Consider the following 25172-nt stretch of genomic DNA (forward strand, 5'->3'; position numbering starts at 1 on the left):
GGGTGGCAGGTTCTGTCCCAGGCTGGGGCACATGCAAGGGGCAACTGGTCAATGTTTCTCTCTCACATCAGTGTTTCTCTCCCTCTTTTTATCCCTCCCTTCCCCTCTCTCTAAAAATAGTCTTAAGGAAAAAAAAGAAATACAATTTTGCCAAGCTGATTTGCAATTAGCAACTTTTTATGCGCATTCTTAATTCTAATAATTATTTGTAGATTCATCTTTTCTTTTGGATTTTACATCCACACATACATTATCTCTGTGTATGAGCTTTTGATTTTTTCCCTTGATAACTTTTTGTGTGTATCCCTCCAGAGACATCCTGAATAGATGTAGTGGTGGCAGAACTCCTGTCTTCTCTAGACCCAAATAAATAGGGAATGCCTTCAGTGCTTTGTGACTATGAATTCTTAATAACATCACACTGAAGTCTTTCTTCTATTTGTTATTTGCTGTTCATTACATACACAGTCTGGCACAAATAATGCCCATTTTTTATTACAAAATTGTAAGCATGTAATTCTGGAACATAATGATATCACACAAGCACACCGTTTGACATTTTAAGTGAAATGTTCAAATTAAAACTATAAATTATTACACCCACATTATTACCCTGCCAACCATAGGCAGCAGGCATTACTTCTGCTGGACCCTGTATTTCAGTGTTTTTCAGTAATGAAAGGGTCTTATATACTTTTTTGCATCGAATGAGACGGTTGTTTAAGTCTTCTTTAATGGATTTCCCAGTGCTGAGCCCACTTTGCCTTCCTGGTGGACAACCCCCTCCCTTCCAGCACAGCTGGGTGTCTTTCTGGTATTCACTGGTTGGCTTTTTGCTTTGGCCATTTCCTGCTCATCACATCCCTGTCAGGTGCTGGGGAGGGCTTGCGGGCTTGTTCTAGCTTTCTAAGAAGTCTGGATTTCCCCCTCAGAAATAATGTGTAAGATGTTTTGATGTATGGATATTTGGTAAAACTTCCCTGACCCCCCCCATCAAAGGTCCTCCATCCCCACACTGTTTTCTTTGTAGGGAGAGCTGACTCATTGCTGAATTTCTTTACTGTTTATAGAACTACTTATTTCTTGAATCCCTTTTGTTATGTTTTCTAGGAAATTTCCAAATGCATCTAAATTTTCAAAAAATTTGACATGAAAAATATTTCATAGTATCTTTTCTTTTTAATGCTGGCAGCATTTCTAGTCCACATTCATTCCAAGTTTAGGTTATTTGTGTCCATTCCTGTATTTTATGCCCCTCGGCTTTCTCGATCGATCTTACTAGATAGGTGCACGTAATTTTATTCTCAGTGTTTGACTTATGCAGACACAGTGATGTAAATTTTCAACCTACTTTTAGCTTTCAACCAACTGGCTTTGAGTTTTTTCTGAGTTTGTTTCCTACATCAACTTCTACTTTTATGTTTGTTCCTGTGTTTCTAGTTTATTTCCTTCTTTCTACAGGCCATCTAAGGATGATCACCGCACTAATTCCCAGCTGCCCACAGTGTGTGCAGTCATCCGCACGCCTTATTAATATGTAAATGAAATCTTTCCGCAGTTTAGGCCAATTTTCCTGTTCCACTATTTGGTGAGATGTGCATTCACCACTTTACTCCCGTGGGGTGTCTCACTGCCAAGGACAAGTAGCAGCTCCTCTCAGGGTGAATGTGCAGTGAAGGCACCCTGTCATCCATCTCTGCCTCTCTCTTCCCCTCACCCTGAAGGGGACTCACAGGGTGTTCTCCACCTGCCTCCTCACAGCCCCAGGGGATCCTGGGAGTCTGGCCCTTGCTCAGGGAGACTGAGAGGACTCTGTTCCCTTCCATCAGCAAACCTCTCTCCCCCTTCCTGTCCTCGCTGGTCATTTCACCTGACCGCTCAGCATGATCCAGTACCCACTCTTAGGTCATTATTGTTCTGTTTTTTATAGGAAAAAGGTTTATAACTGATGATTCTATCTGTGTGTTGGGAATATGCAAAAGAAACCTTGTTTTCCAACCGGTGGCAGAGCTGAAGAAGGAGACAGACTTTGAGTAAGTGAAACATGGCACGTCTAAGCCTGACTGCATTAGAAGGAATGGAGGACAGGAGTCAAGGACAGGGATGCCGCTGTCATGATCACTGTACTCACCCCTCCCACCTCCTGTCCGCAGGCACAGAATTCCCAAAGAGCAATGGTGGCTGAAGCTGCGGCCCCTCATGAAGATCCTGGCCAAGTACAAGGCCAGCCTCGATGTGTCCGAGTCAGGCCAGCTGGAGCACGTGCACCGCGGCCACGAGGAGCCTGCCGCCATCTAGACGCCACTGCCCACCAGCGATGCTTCCGACTTCCTGTTTACCACCCGATTTTGTAACATTTAAGTTATTTATCAGCACTTTATGTGAGTACTGTTGACATTAATCCCTAATCACAGCACACCCGTCCTGTACCCTTCGCACCCCAGTGGAACCCGAGACTCCAGTGAGTTGTCTGCTGTATTGAGTATTCTGTCCCTTGCTTTAAAATGTGCGTTTCCAGTGCAATTAAACATTTTGCTAAAACTCCAACCATAATACTGCGGCTCTTTAATTTTTTGAAGTAGACATTCAAACTTTAGGATCTGTGAGCAGCTTCCAAATGTTTGTGTGGCAGTTTTGTGGGCAGGTACTAGCAACATATTTGTGTAGAGATCAGTGAACTAGGCCACGCAGAAGCAGTCATAAAGGAGAAAGGCAGCGCTGTGACACACAGACCCGGGACATGTCAAGTGTGCAGAGAAGGCCCAGACCAGGACACCAGGTCACCTCCAACACCACGGGCTCCTTCCAAAGTGTAGAACTGAAAACACCATGAGTGCACGTGTCAGAACACGATGAGCGTACACACTTGACCTCAGTCCTTCCTGTGCCCCGAGGAACGTAAGACACAAGGAAGGGAAGACGTGTGACTTAGTGTCTGGAGTGAAAAGCATTTCTGCCTCTTTTCTCCAGCTTCTGATCTCAAGGTGAGAGGAACCAGCAAGTCCACCAGCTGTGGAAGAAGGAGTTGTGTGCAGAGGGTAGATGATGAGAAATACGGGCAGACCTCACAGCTATAAGGGCTTGGTTCCAGACCACTGCAGCAGAGCAAGCGTCCCAACAAAACGAGGCACACGGAGTTTTGGTTTCCCAGGGCATGTAAAAGTTATGTTTATACTATCCTGCAGTCTACTGAGTGCGTGATAGCAGTGTGTTCCTCAATTAAAAAATAGTTAGTTGCTTAAAAATGCTAAAAATCACCTGAGACCATTGAAAACTGGCACTAACAGACATGCTCGACCACAGAGTGACCTCCACCCCCTAAGACAGGAGCACCCGCGGGACGCAGCAGAGCCAGGCCTGCCTGTGGGGTGTGCCCAGGAATTGAGGATCAAACGATAAAGGCAGGACTAGTGCTGAGAAGTTTACTTTCTGTCTGAAAAACATAAAGTGAGTAACAGATGAGCCAGAGCCTTTCAGTCAAAACGATACTGGGACAAATTAACGCTTTACAACTCCACACGCACCAGGTCTCGGAAGGGGATCCGCCAGGCTGCCCTGCTTGGGGTCCATTTGTTCAGACTTTCCCAGGTCCTTGGTGTGACCACACTTTTTTATAAATCAAGGCACATGCTGGAATACCTTCATTCATTTCACTCATACTTTAGTAAAGGTCCTAAGAACTCCTTAGAAAATGTCATTTGAAAATGACTAATGCACAGGTAGGTCAGAGTTGCCTTTTATTTTTAAACATTTAAATAAATATTCTAGGGTTAATAAGGTGAAATAAGCATTTCTACCATCATTAAAAAGTCTTAATAATATGTTCATCTCTGGCACTTAATGCATAATTATGGCACTTAATGCATAATTATGCAATTAATTTTTTCATGATTGCCCATTTCCTTTAAGATAGGAGAGTCTCACTTGCCAGGCAAGTACGTGCCTTTGGCAAGTGCACAGTGATAAGTGATCAAGGTATTTGGAGAAAACTATCACTGCTCTAACCTTTCAAATTAAACTTGGCTCCAGCTTACTGCTCAGGGGCCCGAGAACCTGCCCTAGCTGAGTGCCTGTGCGAAGCGGAGCTCCTCGTCATCTGATGATCCAGGACGGGTCCTTGGCGACTTTGGAGTTTTCTGGTCCCAGCAGAGCCAGCCCGTGAGTGCTCCTCCCAACGCCAAGGTACCTGCAAAGGCAGGTGGGGGGAGTCAGGGCTGTTTCCATGTCAGGGGCCGTCGGGGTCAAAGGAAGTCTCTGAACACTTCGGGCCACGTGGCTGGACTCACTTGTTGCTCACGTCAATGAGACCTTCGCGGTGGACAGCGAAGAGCTGCTCCCTGTGCGCCTGCTTCAGCTCATCCGAGAGGCCGTACAGGAAGTGGTCCAGCCCTGAAGGGAACACAGGTGACTGAGAGGCGATAGCATGCAGTGGCCCGTTCCTTGGGTGCTGACGCTGACCCACTCCCCTTCGGAGAAGATGGAGAGGAGTGAGGGCCAAGTCAGGACGGTCTCCGCCCCACTCCGATCACACTGCCCGGGCCCTCACAGCCCACTGAAGCTGGGAGGTGATGGAATGGGACCCCTTTCAAGTGGCAAACACTGAGATGCTCACTCTCGAGGTGGGTATTTGTGCATCGGCAAGGAGGTGGCGGCGGGAGTGGGGTGAGATGGGCACACAACTCAGGAACTCCACCTGGGAGTGCCTGGTCACGCCACACATCAGGGTGCTTGTTTTTCACTCCACATACCTTTGTCCGAAGGAGCCAGGGGAGCGTCCACGGCAGAGAACACGGAGAGCTTGGCCTCATCGATGTCCTGCTGTGAGAAACTCCCCGACTTGGCCCACTCGACGGCCTTTGCAAATGACTGGAGCGTTTCTGTTGAATGTGGATCCCTAGGAGACCCAAAGAGTCAGCCACCCACGCATTTACCAATGGAAAAACAAGCAGCAGTTGTGGGCTGACATTACAACTTCAACACTTAATAGTTGTAAATGGCTCTACTTTAATGCACAGTCCAAACATCAATGCTCTGGAAATCTGTGCCTGGCCGCGCAGGCCACCCGACCGTCTGCTTCCCCTTGGAGACGTGGCCATTCACCCAGCCTCACCACCAGGTTCCCTGGGAGCAGAAGCAGGCGGATGAAGGAAGTCAGACTGAATGGAGGAAGACTTGTGGAGAAACGCCAAGATGGGTTCAATGAAAACTCTCACTTCCAAAGGATGCACTCAGAATAGCTGAATAACCACCCACATCTGGGCCAACTTCCGAGAGCCTTCCCTGTCTGAGTGGGAAGAGCTGCAGAGGCCTTTGCTCATGCAACAGACCCAGCACTGCACGGTTTGGCAGATGTGGAGGGTGGGGCTTGGGGGCAGTTTTCTGTCCTCCCACAGCTCCCAACACCCACACGGGGAAGTGCTCAGAGTTCGCAGCCATCAGGGGCAAAGAGAGAGCCTCAGAAGAACCAACGATTCGTCCTTTCCCTGGACTACTGGAGTGCGTGTCCTCAGGTAGAGGGCCGCGGCACATGGAAAGGGCGAAAGCAGCCTGCGCAGCCCAGGAGCCCAGCTCTGCAACTACGCCAGCCGGGCAGCTCAGCCACCTTCTACTAAAATACACTTGTCACCAAATGTCAGGACTCATTTAAGGCAAAATGTTTCTTCATCTCTCCTGCTGTTGTCCCTAAAACCGAAAGGATAGTGCTGGGTATGGTTAAGTGCCGAAGAGGCGGGAAAAAGTGGTAACAGTTTTCCTCCAGTTCACTCCAATGTATGAAAGGACGACACTGGTGCCTGAACAGAGCCAGCGACTGTCCGGGACATGAGGCTGTGTCCACATGCATGATACGGTCAGAGAGAAACCCACCTATACGAGTAAAAAGTGAATATTCCATTACGGCTGAGCTTAGCGCCGCCACCATAAGCACCGCCTTTTTCTCGAATTTCTGTGTGCAAGAACTTAGCAGTCATCAAACGTGCCAGGATCTTAAGACTGAAATAAATGAGTAAAAAGTACAAGTTAAAATCATGGCCAGCAGGGAAGTATATAATAAAAAGCAGTAATCTAAAAGACTGTCAAGTGTGTAATTAAGTGCAAACACAAATGAAGAAGCAATGGCTTGGATGACAGGGGAAGGGGACACCTTCCCTCACTCGCTTCCACCTCCCTCTTAACTGCTGTGTGTATCTGCACGTGGAGAGCTCTTGACTAGCTTTCCACAGGCATCTTCCCTAAGGGTTCATTCCGTTGGAATGCATGTTTCCTACATTCCCACTAACTTCCATCATGAATGCTAACAGATGATGCCTGGGAAGGGAAAAGGAAGATTCTAGAAAGCACCTTGCCAGGACAGAGTGAGCAGGGCCACACCTCAGTGAGGCTGCCATCCGCAGGAGGCACAGCCCTGCCCGGCTCTGTGTGAGCACTCAGCCCAGCACTTGCTCCTGAGCAGGTGACACAAGACCGATGAGAAGCTAAAGGGAGGAACAAGATGCATGGTCTTAAAGACGGCAGTGAGGTGGCTGTGTGGTCCTCACCGGGGGAGCCCCAGCCCAGGGTCTAAGGCAGGTGGGCTCTGCTTGCCCCGCAGGAGGACTGGGGTCTATCCTCCATGTGTTTTTCTTTAGAAATTGCTATTACTTCTATGTTACCTAATGAACATTCACTGTTGGAAAATGACAAAATACAAAATGAGGCAAAAATATCAATAATCATACTACCCTGGGATACCTTTTGTAATATTTTCATGATTTAACTCTACATTTTTCTATTAATAGTAGAAATACAATCCCTATTCTGATAGCCTAGCATAGAGAGTGTGTCTTTTTCCTACAAACAGGGAAATAAACCAACAAAAACACTGATCAACACACTGTGATTACATTTTCTACATAAACTTTTTCTGGAACCCAATGGCAGCCTCGGGTTTCTGAGCTTCTGTGAACCCACGACCTCTCCCTCCCTGACTCTCTCCCCCTGGCCACCCATCTCCTCCTTGGCTGTGGCTTTCACGCTTGCCTCATGCATACCTGGCGTGATCGGGGTCTGTGTAGGGGGCAGTTCTGACACACTCGCTGACGTAGTTCACAGGGAATGGAAGCAGGAAGTGCGTCTTCACCTGGCACGGCTTGAAAGTGGGCTCCTGCGGAGGGAAGGTCCGGTGAGGCTACCCCGTGGTGAGGTGGTCCACGGGTGCTACCCGTGGGGGGGCCACCTGGGCTGCGGAATGCCCTGCTTCCTGTGGGCTGCGCCAGCCACGGTCTCGTGTCTATCTGAGAGCAAGGCACAGGTGATTATGTCACTCCCCACGAGTACAATGCAATCTTCACCTGAGTCATTCCCATTTTTCTCACTGACTGTGTGAGGTTTCTTCTTCTTCCCATTTTTCTCCAGGAACATAGTCCATTGCCTTTTCTGTGATGAACCAAAGCCAATGCCCAGAGCACCCAAGCAGAGGGGGTGGAAAGGACGACACTGCCCAACTGGAGGGGAATCGGTACTGATTCGGCAGTTACATTAACACTGAGACACACTGATGAGAAGACCATGTGAGGAACAAAGGTCTTTGTGGGCACCAGGACAAGAGACGGGACCCCTTGGCCCTGCACTCTGGCAGAGTGAGGCAGCTGACTGGCAACCCAGGACAGGCCACCAGCCACCCAGGAGGTCACAGTCTAGCTGGGAACAGCTGGTTCTGAAAGGACAGAACCACGGCCGTGTTTACTTACCGTGATCAGCTTCCTGATGACTTGGCAGCCACTAACGTGTGGGCTTCCCCCAGGTCCGTTAGGTACAGGTTTCTAAAAATGTTTCCAAGAGAAACAAGAAAAATCTTAAACTCAGTTGAAACAGCTCAGAAGACACATTCCAGAAAATTCATAGAACTAGTAAGTGTTAGGACACAATTGCTTAAGTGTTTTAAGTAATACTGTTTTGACTACACATAGAATTTCCGTATGGGCTCTCAGACAGCCTGGGAGCCGAGGCACCACGCCCCTTCCACGTGGTTCCTTGGTCACAGGCAGGGATGCAGGGACGCAGGTCTGGTCACGGATAAGGGACACATCGACATCAGGAAGAAGAGAGCAGAAGTCAGTCCTCCGCAGAATGTACAAACTGCCAACCTTCGGTGTGGGAGGTCAGGCTTCTCTACTGACCTTGATGAGGTAGATTAAACCTGCTCTGTAAGTTAGTCAGATTGACTAGAACTTCCTAGATGTGATTACTCTAGAAACACACCATGTGTTACTGAGTCAGATGAAAGCCTCCCTGACAACAGGGAGACCCACCTCCCAGGTCACTGCTTAGGGCTGCTGTGAATCCCAGCCCCTGGTGTCCTTCCTCATCAGAACACCCTGCACTGCAGGCTCCAGTAACAGCAGGAGCACAGATCAAAGTCCAAACTACAGGGTTTGGATTCACTTCTACTTGGTCAGTGAGGGGCTGGACTGAATCCACTCCGCCACCTGGTCTCCTTGTCAGAGACCAGGACAGGCACCCGCACACAGGATGGTCTGGGGCCCGCCCTCCTGGATGGGCTCTCACCTCCACCACATGGGGGCGCACCGGCTTCCGCTCCTTCTTACTTCGCCCAAGGCTTCTCAGGAAGTCTCCCACGGCTCGTTCAGTCTGAAACAGCTGCTGCGGGGTTGCGTTCACTGCACACCTGATTAAAAAATCACATATGCACAGAAAACCCTTACTACATCTTGTATAAATAACAAAAATGAAAGGGGATAATGTTGTTTTGTGTAAAATAATGCTCAAAAATATTAAAAAGAAACAGCAGCCAAATATGGAAATAACATAGCCAACACTTCACCACAGTGGTTTCCAGTTATCAGAAAGCCTATCCTGCCTTTCACTGGGTTGCAGCTAATAAACAGCTGTCAAGACAAAAAGACAGCGTTTCTGATCCTAAGTTTTGTTCTTCTGTAGATGCACAGAGAATATGTCTGCCAGCACCTTCAGACTTACACAGTCATAGACTGAAAACTGCAATTCCCGTCTAGCAGAGAAATCAACAGTGTGAAGATGAAAACTGCTCATTAAAGTAGGAAATTATAAGTTGTCCCCCAAAAATAAAAAAGTATTTTTACATAAGTCTTCCAAATTCTACAGAATCACAGACAATACTATAATAGTTACTTGAATTATACAGTAAATTGACAGTGCATTTTTCTTCTTTGGCCCTAAATCCTAACTTTACTTCAGTGAAATTAATATTAAGTACCAATCCAGCTCTATACCAACTGCATGGCATTTAGTCTTTTCTTCTTTGCCATAAACCTGCTTCTGCAAAGCAGTGTTTTATGGAGGAGGAAACAGGCGGTTCCAGTCGTTAAGATGCCTAAGACACTATGTGTCCGGTCCCAGTGTCAGTGCTGGCCCAAAACTGGCAGTCAGTCCTTCCCGGGTCAAGGCCCAGCTTCAGCTGCAGGGCTCCCCTCCTGCCATCCGGGTGGTCTGGGGGAAGCTGCCAGTGATTCCTAGGAACTGACGGGCAAGGCAGAGCTACAGTTCCCCACGGAGAGCTACAAGCTATTTAAATCCAGGCCACGACACAACAACCCTCAATCATTTTTACACTCTGTTCACGCTCACAAACTTGAGGTGGTCAGGCCAACTCTATGTGAATGGCTGAGCTGCTAGGTGTCTTCCTAAACTATCATAATAATTATTCTTACAAGAACTTTTCTTTTTCACTCTGGTCTTGAGCAAGCTAACCTGTGCTGGGTCTCACCGATGGCTCATTTACAGAAGATTTGCTGTTCACTTTCAGGAGCAACACCTGAATATTTGCAGTCAATCTACCTCACAGTTCTAGGATGAGATTAGCTTTCCTTCTCCACCTCTCTCAACATTTATTGAACTTAAAATATTATTCCTTTTTTCCTATATGACATGATTTCTTAATTAGAAGTTCTGAAGTCTACAATTAATTCTGTAACCTACATCAAGCTTTCTTTCTGCGTTGTGTTAAGTCTGTAGTGTAGTAAACACAACTGCATGTAAAGAGCATCTCCACACTACACTTAATGAAATGGGATAAACCGTAAGATCTTTGCTCAGACACAAACCACGAACCCCTACCTCATACTGTCGCAGTTTAACAAATACTTCTTGATGCGGGGGAGCTTTCTCAGGATGGGTCTGATGTCTGTCATTTCTGCGATTCTCTTCATCAGCCTCACCTAAAGCAAAGGGACCCACACATAGGACCAGACACCCCAGGCAGAGAGGGGAGCCCCTGGGTCAGAGCAGGGACCAGAGACTCCTCCCCAGTCTGAAAACCAGACACCCCCAACAATGGGAACCATGACTCTGTGCTTGCGTGTGAGAGGCACCTGCCTGCCTTGGGGAGGGTGGCACTGTGGAGGGAAGAAGGAGGAGAGTACTTCCCCATGAAATCTGGTCAGTTAGAGTTAGCTTTTCTGAGATATAAACAATTTAGTGCCAGAGAAATTAGCAACTGTGCAAGACCTGGCTAACCCAGAATAAGCAATACCCCCTCAGCCTGTCACCTGATCCATCCCACTGAAGGTCTCCTGCAGGTCTCCCGCGGGCGTCAGGGTCCTGCTCGCCCTGATGGATGCGTAGAGGTGCCCCGAGTCCGGGACTCCGTTGGACAGCTCTTGAGCGGTCATCTTAACCAACACTCTGAAGTGTTCTTCTTCTTCGAAGCACGGGCTACAGACGAAGGAAAGTATACTAAGTTCCTGGAGCCGCATCAGGCCCTCTTTAATAGCTCGGAGAACATATCAAGTGTAAGTTTTCAGACACGTAGACATCTGCAGAAACTTTACAAGTCTATGGGAGTTGTAAGTAAAATCAGGCTCTGAAATCAGCCCAGCAGAGAGAGAAGCCTCCTGCCTTGAGCACACTGCAGACCAGATCTGTGATATGCCCCCAGGACTAACACCTCTGCAAATCAAGCTACCTGTTAAACATCTCACTCCACAGGTGCATCATGTCTGGTAGGTTTCTATCAAGGCAGGAAGATGAAAAAAGCACACCCTAAATCAGGAAAGAAAAGAGAACAAATAATTATGACATAATTTAAAAGAAAGAAATAGACACCAGAGAAACCAAGCTTCGAGCACCCTGTGACGGAGAAACAACCGCTACCTGTTCGTAGGTGTCCAGATGCGAGTCGTCGGGGAGCACGTGGGGAGACACACTCATCCCACCCGTTTTCAGTTCTATCTGCTGAGCCTGCTCCCTGTAGTCGAGGGTGCCGCAGCCCAGCCTGCGAATAGCACAGAGAGCTCCCAAATCAGAAACTCGATCTCTGCCCCATCATCCTGAATCACGAGCTTAACTCAGTCAAGCAGCACACAGCCTGCACAAACCTCTTCCACCCCAGACGCACACTGCAGGCCACATCTGCTCACCCAGGATGACGGGATCACAAAACCAGCTCGGCGGACGGGGCACACGACATGGCCTCTCAAGGCTACCCCAGGCCCAAGTGTCAGATTTAATTAAATTTTCTGATGTAAAGCCATCATTCCTTTGACAACCATAAAGAACTTATTGTTTATACCCAAGGTTTATAAATATTTAATGTACTATATTTTGGTAAGAAAATATAGTAGCCTTTATATACTGTAACAATGCTATGGATTTTGTACAAGTGATTCACTGAAAAGTGATTATAGAGGCATTAAAACAAAACAGATACACACAGAGAATATCCACCGATAAAACGTACAAGTGTGTGCAGAGCGGCACACACGCGAGTCTTACTTGGTGAGGACGCTGCAGAAGAGCGGCACGTAGGGCCGCAGCTCCTCGGGCAGGGTGTTCAGGCTGGAGAAGGCTCTGAAGTAGACCATGCCGTTGGTGGGCTGGGCGCAGTACTGGACGGGGACGTCTCCAGCTGCACCGACAGAGGCATTTAACTTTCATTTTTTCACCAGTACAATTTTAATCATGTGACCACTGTTTAATATTTTTTAAATGGTAATGCTTTTCAAGGATGAAGGTTTAAGATTTATGTTGGTAGAGAAATACTATTCATTTGCTGCAATTTAGACACATTCCCTATTGTATTTTTATTATGGTAAAAATTTAAACAGTCCTCAGTGTCCTCAATACTAAAGCCCCTGGGCTATCTGAAGAGTTAGGAGAGAGTAACGTTGAGCCTCAGGTTTTATCACTGCCTGGAAGTCAGGCCGGTCCCTGCTGGAGTCTGTGCACCTCAAACCTTTCTTCAGACTGGATTCTGTCACTCCTGTAACACTCTTCACCCAGCCTAATGCCACTCACCCTCCCAGACACTCCCTCCCCAGGACCCTGATGCCCACCGTGAAGCCCCTGCCACAGGGTGTCTGTGAGCTCTTGGTACCCATGACTCCCATGGTCCCGAATGCCCCAAGGGAATGTACTATGTTCTATTTTTACTTCCCTAGCACAGAGCCCTAACCCAGCAAAGGAACTAAGGCACTCTGTGATGACCGACTTGCCCTCCCTAATTTTACAATAATCACTTAATGAACTTCACAGATAAACCCAAGCTGTGGGCGGTTAGAAGAACAGTGAGACGTTAACCCCGCTCTCCAGAGGACAGGCCCTCCCTGTGTGTGCACCCCAGGCATGTAAACAACTCAGACACAGTCAGGACATGCCCTGTGACAAACAGAAGGCAAGTGACAGATGCTTCACAGATGTCCACGTGATGCTCAGATTTGCTCTACACTCCTGGAGAAGACAAGTCAAAGTGCAAGACTGCTGTCAGAAGTGCCTCAGGACGGAGCAATGAATTCAAATCACGCCATGGGGAAGTTAAACATCCACCCTGATAAGGGGCACTGTTGCAGAGGGGCCTCCTGTGCTGGCAGCCAGAAGCCAGAGGGACAGACTAGGGGGAAACTCCGGGACGAACCAGAGATGCCAGTGGCCTGCACCTCCCTGGGGCTCTCCACGCCTCAATACAAGGCACCGTGCACACTCTGGTCCCTCCACATGCTGTCTCCTCTCCTAGACTGCTGGCTGAGCTGGACAGTGTGAGCGGCAGGGGTTCAAAGGGCACCTGTGTCCTTTAAGAGCTGCATCTAAAGCAGCCACAGCACCGCTCTGACTCCTGACTCCAGACGCAGGGGTGAAAGAGCCTGCCACACCCACGGGGAGGAAAGGACAGGCCCCTCCTGAGTAGAGAAGTCTATTGTCACTGAGTGGTAACACCAATAAGGAAACATCAAGAACAGGGCTGGAAAGTTACAGGGGTGCTCCCATGGTTTATGACAAAGAAGCACACCCAACTCTATTCCTGCGACTTCACCCAGGGGCCCAGGCACTATGCCTGCCAGAGCTCACACTGACCTGCCAGGGCCACCGCCAGCTCAGTGAATGGAATCCTGGGCTCAATGTCTGACACCTTCAGTGCCGGCAGACAAGACGCATCCTGAGCTTTGCTTTGCTGAGTCTGTAACTCCAAACCTAGGGAAAAAAGGGGCAGGGTGAATATTAGGATAATAACTGAAACGTGTTACATAATTCATCTCCTCTGTCACTCAGTGGCACCCACTGCTGGGGCCATGGGCACCACCACCCCAAGCAGACAGACACAGGAGCACAGTAAGTGCACTGCCCGGCAGGTGGCTCCTTCCTAATCCTCAGTCTCAGCTGTGCTGGCGGGAGCTGGACTTGCACAGGTGGGTTCCAGCCTCCCAGGTTTTATACTAAACAAGACTGATAAAACTCATTTTGAGAGCTTTCAAACTATTTGCTGCTGGACTGAAATTTAGTAATGTTTGTACTTTATTCTTATTTCATATCACCTTAGCAAAATGTTTGTACCATCACATACACCGATCAAATTAGAAACATGCTTAAAAACACATGTTCTGGGCCTGCTCTTGCACTGATCTGATCGGAAGGGAGAGGCTCTTCCCCAGAGTCTGCACAGAACCACCCAACCGTCAGGGGAAGGACCCAACAGTATTGTGGGTGGCCAAGGGCAGAGGCGAGTGGTGCATGTGTGATGAGGCCGCACAATTCAAACACAAAACAGCGTGCATCATTTCACAAGATAACTGATCCCCCAGTGTCTGCTTCCCTGAAGTTCCCTTAGAACCAGTGACCACGAAACCAGCTCCTCAGACGGAGGTGGGTTTTGGGGCAGCTCATTACAGGTCCTGTCGAGGTGGGGTCTGGGGTCTGAGCACAGGCTGGCCCACACCTCCCTCCGAGGCCCCATCCCTAGCTCATCCCATGGCACACGGGGGGCAGGGCTCCATGCACCTTACACAGTCCTCCTGGACATTCAAGGCCCTCCTCACCTGGTGGGCACCCACCCCGATGAGCCAGGTCTTCCGACCCCTTGCCCCTCAGACTGATTCTGTGATTCTGTGCATTTGGCCTGCAAAAGCTGAGGTCTCCTGCCTCTTTGCCAGTCCAATTCTGGCAACAGTTCAAGGGCTCACCTTCTTTGTCCTCTGAAATACCCGCCGCTCTTTTCCTAATGCTGAGTGACCTCTGACACCATCTCATCCTCTCATCAGGTGAACTCCCTTCACTGTCCTTAACCATTACATATAGACACCCCAAAAACTCTAGGCCAGGTTATTTAGGGTTTTTAATTAACTAGATAACTTCCCATTCCCATTCCCATTCCCATTTTCCCTTGGTGCTTATCTGTAGATTGGACTTGGATTCCTCACACTGGAGTACACATGTAAGACTGAATGAGCTGAAACAGCTGCTAAATGTACTAGCACTGTGTCCTACTTAACAAACTCTGCAGTGATCTATAAAATAAAAGCACACTTTTGTAATATGAGCTTCCATTCATTCACACATGGGTGTGGACTGGAATAACTGTTTCCTTAAAACAGCACACCCCTCCAAGGGAGCTCTGCCCTGTGGCCTAGGTGTGGAATTATCTCCTTCACAAATGGCTTCACGCAAGAATGGAAGACGGTTGTTTCTGAGTCTTGGCTGTTGTAAATGCTGCTGTCATCAACACAGGGTGCACATGCCTTTACAAACCAGTGTTTCCTCTTTCTTCGGGTAAATATCCAGAAGACGAACTGCTGAATCACATGACAGACGTATTCTTAATCTTTTAAGTAAAATTCATACTGTTTTCCATAATGGCTGCACCAATTTAATTGCCATTTGCCACAACATGGATGGAGAGCATTATGCTAAGCAAAATAAGTTAGACAGGGAATGATCTCACTCATATGTGGAATATAAAACAAGAAAGCAACAAACTAACAAAAAAACAGAAGGACACTCACAGACAGACAACAGAATGATGGTACCAGGGGAAAGGGAGACGGGATGTTGGCAGGGCAAAGTGGGTAAAGGGTCAAACACGGGGGCAGGGTGGGGGCGAAAGCAGGTTTACAACTGTGAGTGCACAAGACAGTTTGCTCCTGTGTTATTAAATCACAACCTGCATGTCTTTTTCCACATGAACTTTTGCCCGCCCCATTTATGGTAATGAATGGAAACCAGACATTTGGTGGTGAACACAAAGAGAGTACGCAGATGCTGAATTGTAATGGTGCACACCTGGAATTTATGTTATTAACCAATGATACCACAATAAATACAATTTTAAAAAAGTCTTCTACAGCAATAGCAAAATTTAAAAAAAAACCCAAAAAACAAAAACAATGCAAGATGGGTGAGACTCCATCAAACTAAAAACCTGCACAGGAAGAAAAACCATCCACTAAATGAAAAAGCAGCCTATAGAATGGGGTAAAATATTTGTAAATCATATGTCTGTTAAAGAGTTTTACATGCAAAAATAGAAAGAATTCATGTAACTCAAGAGCAAAACAACCCCAAAAAATCCAATTAAAAAGTGGCCAGAGCACTGGATAGACATTTTTCCAGAGGACATAGAGATGGCCATCAGAAACATGAAAAGATTCACAGGACCACTAATCATCAGTGAACTACAAATCAAACCAGTGAGATACCACACCACACCCATTAGGACAGCTACTACCAAAGAACCCCCAGAAAACAGTGGTGAGGATGTCTCGTGCACTGTGGACGGGACTGTAAATTGGTGCAGCTGCTGTGGAAAACAGTATGGAGGTTCCTCAAAAATTAAAAACAAAACTATAACATAATCTAGCAATTCCACTTCTGGATACTCATCTGAAGAAAATAACAACACTAACTTGAAAATATATATATGCACCTCTACGTTCATGGCAGCATTATTCACAACAGCCCAGATACAGAAGCAACCTAAGTGCCCACCAATGGATGAATGGATAAAGATGTGGTGCATATATATAATGGAATATTACTTGGCCATAAAAGGAATGGAATGTATCATTTGTGACAACATGAATGGATCTAGGGGATATTATGCTGAGTGAAATATGTCGGGGAGAGACTAAACCACATTTCACTTACATATGCATCTAAAAAAGCAAAACAAATAAACAAGTAAAATATAAACAAACTCATAGATCCAGAGAAAGTCTGACTGTCACCTGATGGAAGGGGGTTGAGGGGCTGGAAGAAAAAGGTGAAAGGGCTTAGGAAGAACCAACTGCCAGTGATAAAAAGGGTCGCTGAGCTGTGAGGTGCAGCGCAGGAATGCAGTCAGTAAGACTGTATGAACTGTGTATGGTGCCCAGTGGGTACCTGACTCATCGGGGGTCACTCTGAAAGGCAGATAAGTGTCTAACCATTGTGAGGGACACCTGAAACTAATATAGTATTGTATGCCAGCTATAATTGAAAAATACATTTAAAAAATGTTAAATTATTAATGAAAATGTGGTATATATACCTAACGAATATCATTCACCTATAAAAAAAGAAACCTTTGCTTGTCATTAGCGACAACATGAATAAACTGAGGGCATTATTCTAAGTGAAGTAAGTTAGAAAACAAGAAACATCATATGATCTCACTTGTATGTGGAATCAAAGTACAGAAACAAAAGAAACAAAGAAAATCAAGCTCACAGACACAGAGAGAAGATTGGTGGTTCCAGAGGTAGGGGTGGGAGGTGGAAAGTATGGGTGCAAAGGGTCATGGGCACATGAAACCAGTCAGTCACGGGGAGGTGAGGCATAGCATGGCGACCGCAGTTCATGATACTACATGGCAGCCCTGGCCAGCATGGCTCACTTGGTAGGAGCATCGACCCGTGAACCGAAAGGTTTTAGGTCCGATTTCTAGTCACCACACACGCCTAGGTTGTGGGTTTGATCCCCGGTTGGGGCATGTATGAGAAGCAACTAATCGATGTTTCTCACTCACATTGGTGTTTCTCCCCCTCTCCTTCTCCCTCCCTTCCCCCTCTCTAAAATTAGTAAGCGTGTCCTTGGGTGAGGATAAAAAAATAATAATACTATGTTGCACATTTTAAAGTTACTGAGAGAGTAAATCTTCAAATTTCTCATCACAAGAAAAAAACTGCATGTGTGGTGGCAGATGCTGACTAGACTCACCATGGGGATCATCACAACATACACATATGCAAATCATTGTGTGTACACCCAAAATCAGTATGTCAAATATACTTCGATTAAAAAAACAAACAAAAAAACAGAAAAACGAAAGAGGAAATTTGTCAACTACTACTCACATAACAAAAGCTTGTGTTTATAATTCAATTAGCACATTAAATTTACGGGCAGATCTAAAATAACAGTATGTCTAAAGAATTCAGAGGTAAAGAATAGGTTGCATATTGGCACTAATTTTGCCTTTGCTAGATTAAATCACCTCAAACTGAGCTTGGTCAAAATGGAAGGGGTATATTTGTGTGTGTACTATATGTATATTTTAATAAGATATTATGAATATATAATTTTCATATGCTGAAATTCACAAGTTTGAAGATACAGTTCTGTGAGTTCTGACAAATATGTAAAGTAATGGAACTACCACGTCATGATATAGCATTTTTCCAACACCCCAGGAAGTCCCTTCTTGGCTCTCTGAAGGCTTCTCCCTGTCCCCACTTGGGCCCCACCTGCCTTCTGTCACTGTCCCTTTGCCATTTGCAGGGTTTCACATAAATGGACTCACTCAGTAGGAATTCTTTGTGCCTAGCCAATTTCCCTTAGCAAACAAAGGCTTTTGAGATTCATCAACAATGGTTGTATCTGTATTTTGTTCCTCTTTATGGCCGAGGAGTATTTCATTTTGTGGACACAGCACGTTGGTGGGATGTGAGTTGTCTCCAGTTCTGTATGGACATACACTTTCATTTCTCCTGGGTCAACAAGGGTAGGACTACTGGGCTTTAGAGTAAGTTTATGTCCAGTGCTGTAAGAAATTCTACAGCTTTCTGTCTTCACTGCGCCCGCACCACGCTGACCCGAGTGTGGCTTCACCACAGCTCACGCCTCTCCCAGCACTGAGACGAGACCCGCCTCCTCTTTCTCACAGCTCACACTGTCCACAGTGCTGGGGGGCAGTTCACCACACAGTGCAACACACCACACACGCTAGTGGCACAGCACAGCACCTGATATATGGAAGTACTTCTAAAATTTGGAAGGTGAACATACCTTCTAAAGCTGCCCCATTTCCACTACTCCTGCCTTTCCTGCCCAACTGCAGGGTGAATTTTCTTAGATCAGGGTCCATCCTACTGGGGCTAAACCCATAACACCCAACACAGAACTTGGCAGGTGCCCAACAAATGCTTGTTGGTTGAAATAAGACTTTTCTGCAACTGCTTTGTCAGTAAGAAGTTCACTGGGGTTGGGCAAAGTATAGAGAATGACTGGGAGCAAAGCTGAGCACCTGACCTTTGTCATAGATCTGCTGCTTGTCCTCCGGGGAAAGAGCGCTGACCTTTTGCCTCAGTTTTTCATTTTCCATTTGTGCTTGTTTCTCGGAATACTTGTCATCTGGTTTCATTGACAAAGTCAACTTATGCTGATTATTCTGCAACAACGACAACAACAAAAAAGCCAAATTACAGTAAGATGTTAATAAAGGCTGAGGCACTGGCTGCCCTTTCTCTGGATGTGTGCCCTTAGTCCCGAGACCCACCTTCTACTTCAAACAGTGGCCACAGCAGAACTCACCCCAAAGGCTGCCCTGCAGAAAGCACGTGAGGCAGATAAAATGCTTACAGTCATACTTGCAGGGCAGAAATGGCGTGATTCATATCTGCTGTTATTACTGTTATTAGCATGATTATGATGATGTTGTAACCATAAGTGTATCAATATGCAACATTTTCTTTACACCTTAGTTGTACAAGGAAACTATACTTATTAATATAAATTTTTGATTTCAGTCTAAATTACAGACAATACAGAAAACAATTTAATTTTTATCTAGTCTTCATTATACTATTAATCTCTCAAAGGCTCAATCTTCACTCAGTATATTACAAATTATCAGGACAAAATAGATGCAGACTAACACACTTATAGGTGACTTAATGTGCTGCCTTTATTTATTTCACAACTAAAAACACTCCCATGCAGAATGCTTATGTGTAATTCTACAGAGAAGTGGGAGAGTTAGTAAAACAAAAACTTTATTCAAAACAGCTTACAATAGCTTGGAGAGATCACAGTTCAAGTGATCAAATCATGCCCGATGTCCAAAACAATGGCCTCGGGCATAACAATCACCCTTCACAAGAGGTAGCAGTCCTACCCCACCACCCCCTGCCATGGTCAAGGTCTTAATAGAAGTTCTACCATATTGACGACTATCTACCAGGGAACATACAAGTACATACCAAGTACAAGTGCCCAGAAATCTACAGAAACAAGGAACAAGCATCAAAATATCCTTATAAAAATAACCAGAATATTCACACATGTAGGTGACTTGTTCTCATATTCTATATGTTCCATTAACAAAGGAGCACAAAAATACATGCAGGTGTTTTGTTAATACATACACACACAAATACTCATACATAAAAAATAACACACATATAGTCATGAAATAAAGCTAACTCACACCTGAACCTGGAAAACCAGATGTTTAAGTTAATACAAGCATTTACATCTTTAATAATTAAGAAATCATGTCACCTATTCATTAACAGAAATTGATTTACATATATAACATTATATTCCTAATGTTCTTCTCATTGTAAAATTCAACTTCAAAATTATAAGCGTAACTTCTCCAATTTTCTTACCTTAAAATATTGTTTTACTTTTTCTTGCAAAAACTGTGGATTTTCCTTAAGGCACTGCCTGAACTGAGCCACATGACTTCCCAGCTGCAGGAGCTCCACAGGGTCCCCGTCGTGATTCCAGCAGGAAGCTATGTACTGCAGCAGAGAATTTCAAACCCACAAAGCACATTACACGACCAACTCCACATCAGCTCACTAAACACCAACGGCATGGCATTTATTAAAATCTGCTTCTGTGTTTAAGAATACCACAGATAGCTAATAATAATGAAAATTAAATCATTCTTTGATTAAAAAGAAGAAAAACTAAACTCATTTAAAACTTTTTGTTCCTAAAAATATTAAAAAAGCACAGGTTTGAAAATTACTTTTAGAACATATAATTACCAACAAACCAACAGTTATTATATAAGCCCCTACCCATTTAAAGCATTCTGTATAAATCTAATTTACATACAGACGTAAGATACCAAAAAGCCAATGAGGCAACCTAGTAAAAAGACAAAATACTATAAAACTAAATTAAAAGTGAATTTGTATCAGATGCAAAACAACATCGCTTTCAAGGTATAGGGTGGGGCAAAAGTAGGTTTATAGTTGTTTGTATGGAAAATAGTACAGTAAATAATAACACAAGTATAAACTCTGTGTACATGCACTCATAACTGTAAACCTACTTTTGCCCCACCCTCTACTTTTAAGAAACACTAATTCCAAAGGTAACCAAAAAAAGAAAGAAGATGGCTGAGAAATTACACACAGATGTCAGGGCGAGTCCAAAGCTGACAGACTGATGCTTCATTTGTATTTCAATTTTATGAAGTAAAGCTTCAATTTGATCGTCTTCAAATCCTTTCCTAAAGAAATATTAAAAACAAAGACATAAAAGAAATAAATGTTTTTTACTACAAAGCTGCAATAATCAAAACAATAAGGTATGGGCAGAAATACAGACATACAGCCCAATGCAACAGAATTGAGAGCCCAGAAAGAAACCCACACGTATACAGGCAACTGATTTTGACCAAGGAGCCAAACATATAACAGAGAAAGAAAAGCCTCTTCAATAAATGGTGTTGGGAACACTGCACTGCCGCATGCAAAAGGATGAAACTAGAGGCCTATGTGACACCATACATAAAAATTAACTCAACGTGGATTAAAGACCTAAAGATAAGACCTGAAACAATAAAATATATAGAAGAAAACACAGGTACTAAACTTATGCACCTTGGTCTCAGAGCAGATTTTATGAACTTGACACTAATGGCAAGGGAAGGAAAAGCAAAAATAAAATAATGAATCTACATTGAACTAAAAGGCTTCTGTACATCAAGAAACTGTCAGTGAATCAAAAATGTATCCAACCGCCCTGGCTGGTGTGGCTCAGTGGATTGAGCACTGGCCTGTGAACCAAGGTGTCACGGGTTCGGTTCCCAGTCAGGGCACATGCCTGGGGTGCGGGCCGGGTCCCCGATGGGGTGAGTGTGAGGGGCAACCACACATTCACACATTGACTTTTCTCTCTCTTTCCCTCCCCCTCTGTCTAAAAATAAATAAAATCTTTAAAAAATATTTTAAAAATTTAAAAAAATGTATCCAACCAAATAGGAGAAGATATTTGCAAACCTTCAATATAGGGCTAATACCCAAAATATATAAAGAACTCTATACAACTCATACAACTCCACAATTACACATACAAGAAACCCAAACAATCCAATTAAGAAATGGGCAGAGGACCTGATCAGACACTCTTCCTAAGAAGACAAACAGCCAACAGACATGAAAAGATGGCCAACTTAACTAGCTATAAGGGAAATACAAATCAAAACCACAACGAGGTGCCACCTTACACCTGTCAGAATGGCTGTCAGCACCAAGATAAGGAATAACAAGTGTTAGACAGGATGTGGAGAGAAGGGAACCTTTGTGCACAGTTGCAAGAAATGTAAACTGGTATAGCCGCAGGAAAACAGTCTGGAGGTTGCTCAAAAATTTAAGAATAGAGCTACCATATGAGCAATCCCTCTTCTGGGTACCTACCTGAAAAACGTGAAAACATTTATTCATAAGGATATATGCACCTCTATGTTCACTGCAGCATTATTCACAATAGCCAAGGCATGGAAACAACCAAAGTGCCCTTCTATGGTTGACTGGATAGAGATGTGGTCCATATATACAATGGAATACTACTCAGCCATAAGAAAAGATAAAATGTTGCCATTTGTGACATGGATGGATCTTGAAGCATATATTGCTAAGCAGAATAAGTCAGATGGAAAAGGACGAGAACCACATGATTTCACTCACATGTGGGATATAAAACAGAAAACAACAAAGGAACAAACTTACAGACACAGGTAACAGTGTGAGGGTTACCAGAGGGGAAGGTGGGTGGAAGGGAGGATGAAAAGGGTAACTGGGGTTAAATATGGTGATGAGAGGAGACTAAACTTCGGGTGTTGAGGGCAGAATATACAGATATATTATAACCCAATTTTAGAATAAAAAGCCACACAACCCAATTAAAGAACTGATCAGGAATCTGCATAAACATTATTCCAAAGAAGACACGCAGTGGCCAATAGGCACAAGCAGCAGTGCTCAACAGCACTAACCACTGGGTGAACGCAAACCAAGACAACTTCAAATCTGCCAGAATGTCTATAATTATAAACAAAAAGTTAGATCTGTGAGGACTTGACTGTTCTAAAGATTAGACAATTTGGAGTTTTCATACATTTTGGGTGGGATTTAATATGGTGTAGTCACTTTGCAAAACAATTTAATTTGAAAATTCTTCAAAAAATTAAATACAACAGGAGACCTCCTGAAAATGGAATTATCTTCTGGAAAACAGGCCCCCTGTAGTACAGGCTTCCCCTGGTAGGTTAGTGTTCTAGAAACCCATGTGTTTCAGTGTACCAGCTGGTAGTGTTGTGAGAAACTGTGTTCAGCTTCAGTGAATTTTTCTGAAGACTTTCAATGCATTTGCCCGAGTGTCCAGCAGTTTTTGACCAAAAACAGCATGACCCCATGCTGCACCCTCCCTATTCACCTGATCTCACTCGGAGCAACTTTTTTTGTTTCCCCAGATTAAAAAGTCCTTAAAGGGAAATGTTTTGCTGATGTGGAAGAGGTGAAACAAAAAATAGCAGAAGCCTTTTAGAATCAAATTTGATGCATTCAAAGAGTGTTTTGAGCAGCATAAAAAACATCTTGATAGGTCCAGTGCATCAAATGGAGAGTACTTTGAAGGTGACCAAAGTTTAAACATGTAAGAATAAATCCACAATTTTTTATAAATAACTCTGGCTGGTTTTTTTGGGAGGGGGTAGCCCCACAAAACACTACCATCTGTCCCAGAAATTCTACTCTGGGTTGTCTAGCCAAAAGAAAAGAGAACATGTATCCACACAAACACTTGTACATAAATGTTTATAGCAGCATTATTCATCCTTGCCTCCAAAAATAGTGGAAACAATGCAAACATCTATCAAGTAATGAGTGGATAAACAATGTGGTATATTCATACATGCAGTATTATTTAGTAATGAAAAGGACTGAAATCCTAAAATAAGTGTTTTTGCAGCAAGGGATCAGAGACAATATTTAAGCAACTAAATGTGAAGAAATATGTTTTATTATGCAGAGATGGCCAAACAATGGAGGAGACCTGGCCGGCCCCCTACTATAAAGCATTCAGGAACTGGGAACTGGTGCAGAGGGCTGTACGTACGTGATGACATCATCAATCGTCCTGTCGATTATGTCTCGGACTGTCTGAATGTCCTTCTCTGCGATCCCCTGCAGGCCCACACTGAAGAAGGCCTCCCTCGTGCAGCCATTGTATCTAGAGCAGGAAAGGTGATCATGCATTGGAGTCCGTGTGGCTTCCATCACTCCCTTGCCATGTGCTTCATTTAAAGATCAAATACACTGCAGACCAGAGCTAAGAACACTGAACCCCCAAGTCCTCCAAGGCAAAGCCAATGAAAGCAGTGTCCTCACATGCCTGCTTCTCAGACATGCTTGGTCACAGAGACATCACATCTATTTAACATTTCTCAACATCGCTATAACTTATACTTCAGAATTATAGCAAATTAAATCTAAAAACTAGAGAACTGCTCAGTTTTACAAAACCTTAAGATTTCAAATATTTAATGACCTGACTTTTAACACATATAGCAGTATGCCATTCTGAGATCTTTAGAGAACTGTCTTTCTCCAAATCCCCCCTATAGGGGACATAAAGAACTTGTCCTGAAACCATACTCTAATGCACAGTTCTGTGCCAGGGCAGGAAGGGGCCACCCTGTCACTGTGTGATGTGAGGCATCCTACTGCCCGGGCCCCACCCACCAGATGGCAGTAACCCTCCCTCCCTAGTCGTGACAAAAAAAATGTGTGTAGATACTGTGAAACATCAGAACTGCCCCCAATGGTGAACAACTGATCTGATCCGACAATAACACTTACCCAACGTCAGGAGAAAAGTCTGTGCCGAGTCCAGATTCAATCAGGGCTTTGTAGAAGGGGGAGTTGGGCCCGCCGATCAAGAGTGAAGACAGAAGGTTTAATGTGAAGGCTTCAAACGTGTTGGTGATGCTTCATTTAAAGGAGATTGGTTGAGGGGTGCAAGAAAAAGAGGAAACCAATGTCCCTTATAAATGTTCTCAAAACCACTAAAATCACTAATCCATTGACACTTATTTCCAAAGAAGCTGAAGTTCTACTAGAAATTCTTGCATTTCAACCTCTATTTTAATAGTTATATCAGCAAAAGAGGTTTTTTTTAAATTTTATTTTCGAAGTTCTTCTACACTGGGGCTTTTTTGGGAGTCCCAGACCATAGAGTCAGCTTAGCTGCACATCAAATGCTATCGCAGGAGAGAGTGCCAAGCACTCCGACATAGGACTTCAGTTCTAACCACGCTGTCATTCAACGCAGAAGACAAGAAGCAGTGAGGAGATGGGGCACCGCAGTCAGCCATGCAGCTTTTGAGGGCAGATAGCCCTCAGGGATGCAGTGCGCCAGGGTTCCTTCCTACCCAC

At 44.8% G+C, this 25172-nt stretch overlaps 2 protein-coding genes across 2 annotated transcripts in view; one reads left to right on the top strand and one right to left on the bottom strand.

Moving 5' to 3' along the window:
- LOC123806827 (phosphofructokinase, platelet) overlaps positions 1 to 2547 on the top strand; it is a 55133-nt gene extending 52586 nt beyond the window's left edge. The window contains exons 21-22 of the mRNA XM_045820209.1: positions 1931 to 2033; positions 2154 to 2547. Coding sequence (XP_045676165.1) covers positions 1931 to 2033; positions 2154 to 2298 — 248 coding nt within the window. The 3' untranslated portion in view covers positions 2299 to 2547. The remainder of the gene's footprint in view (positions 1 to 1930; positions 2034 to 2153) is intronic.
- Positions 2548 to 3720: 1173 nt separating this feature from the next.
- PITRM1 (pitrilysin metallopeptidase 1) overlaps positions 3721 to 25172 on the bottom strand; it is a 35641-nt gene continuing 14189 nt past the window's right edge. The window contains exons 10-27 of the mRNA XM_045820370.1: positions 24597 to 24725; positions 23854 to 23967; positions 20869 to 20965; positions 20109 to 20243; positions 18748 to 18886; positions 13324 to 13440; positions 11749 to 11881; positions 11128 to 11248; positions 10940 to 11016; positions 10524 to 10689; positions 10093 to 10193; positions 8545 to 8665; positions 7728 to 7799; positions 7029 to 7141; positions 5866 to 5991; positions 4749 to 4894; positions 4287 to 4389; positions 3721 to 4186 (exon numbers count right to left, since the gene is read on the bottom strand). Of these exons, the coding sequence (XP_045676326.1) occupies positions 4093 to 4186; positions 4287 to 4389; positions 4749 to 4894; positions 5866 to 5991; positions 7029 to 7141; positions 7728 to 7799; positions 8545 to 8665; positions 10093 to 10193; positions 10524 to 10689; positions 10940 to 11016; positions 11128 to 11248; positions 11749 to 11881; positions 13324 to 13440; positions 18748 to 18886; positions 20109 to 20243; positions 20869 to 20965; positions 23854 to 23967; positions 24597 to 24725 (2104 nt within the window). The 3' untranslated portion in view covers positions 3721 to 4092. The remainder of the gene's footprint in view (positions 4187 to 4286; positions 4390 to 4748; positions 4895 to 5865; positions 5992 to 7028; positions 7142 to 7727; positions 7800 to 8544; positions 8666 to 10092; positions 10194 to 10523; positions 10690 to 10939; positions 11017 to 11127; positions 11249 to 11748; positions 11882 to 13323; positions 13441 to 18747; positions 18887 to 20108; positions 20244 to 20868; positions 20966 to 23853; positions 23968 to 24596; positions 24726 to 25172) is intronic.

Source organism: Phyllostomus hastatus, unplaced genomic scaffold, assembly GCF_019186645.2.
Source record: "Phyllostomus hastatus isolate PE091 unplaced genomic scaffold, TTU_PhHast_1.1 phas_scaffold_39, whole genome shotgun sequence".
NCBI lineage: Eukaryota > Metazoa > Chordata > Mammalia > Chiroptera > Phyllostomidae > Phyllostomus > Phyllostomus hastatus.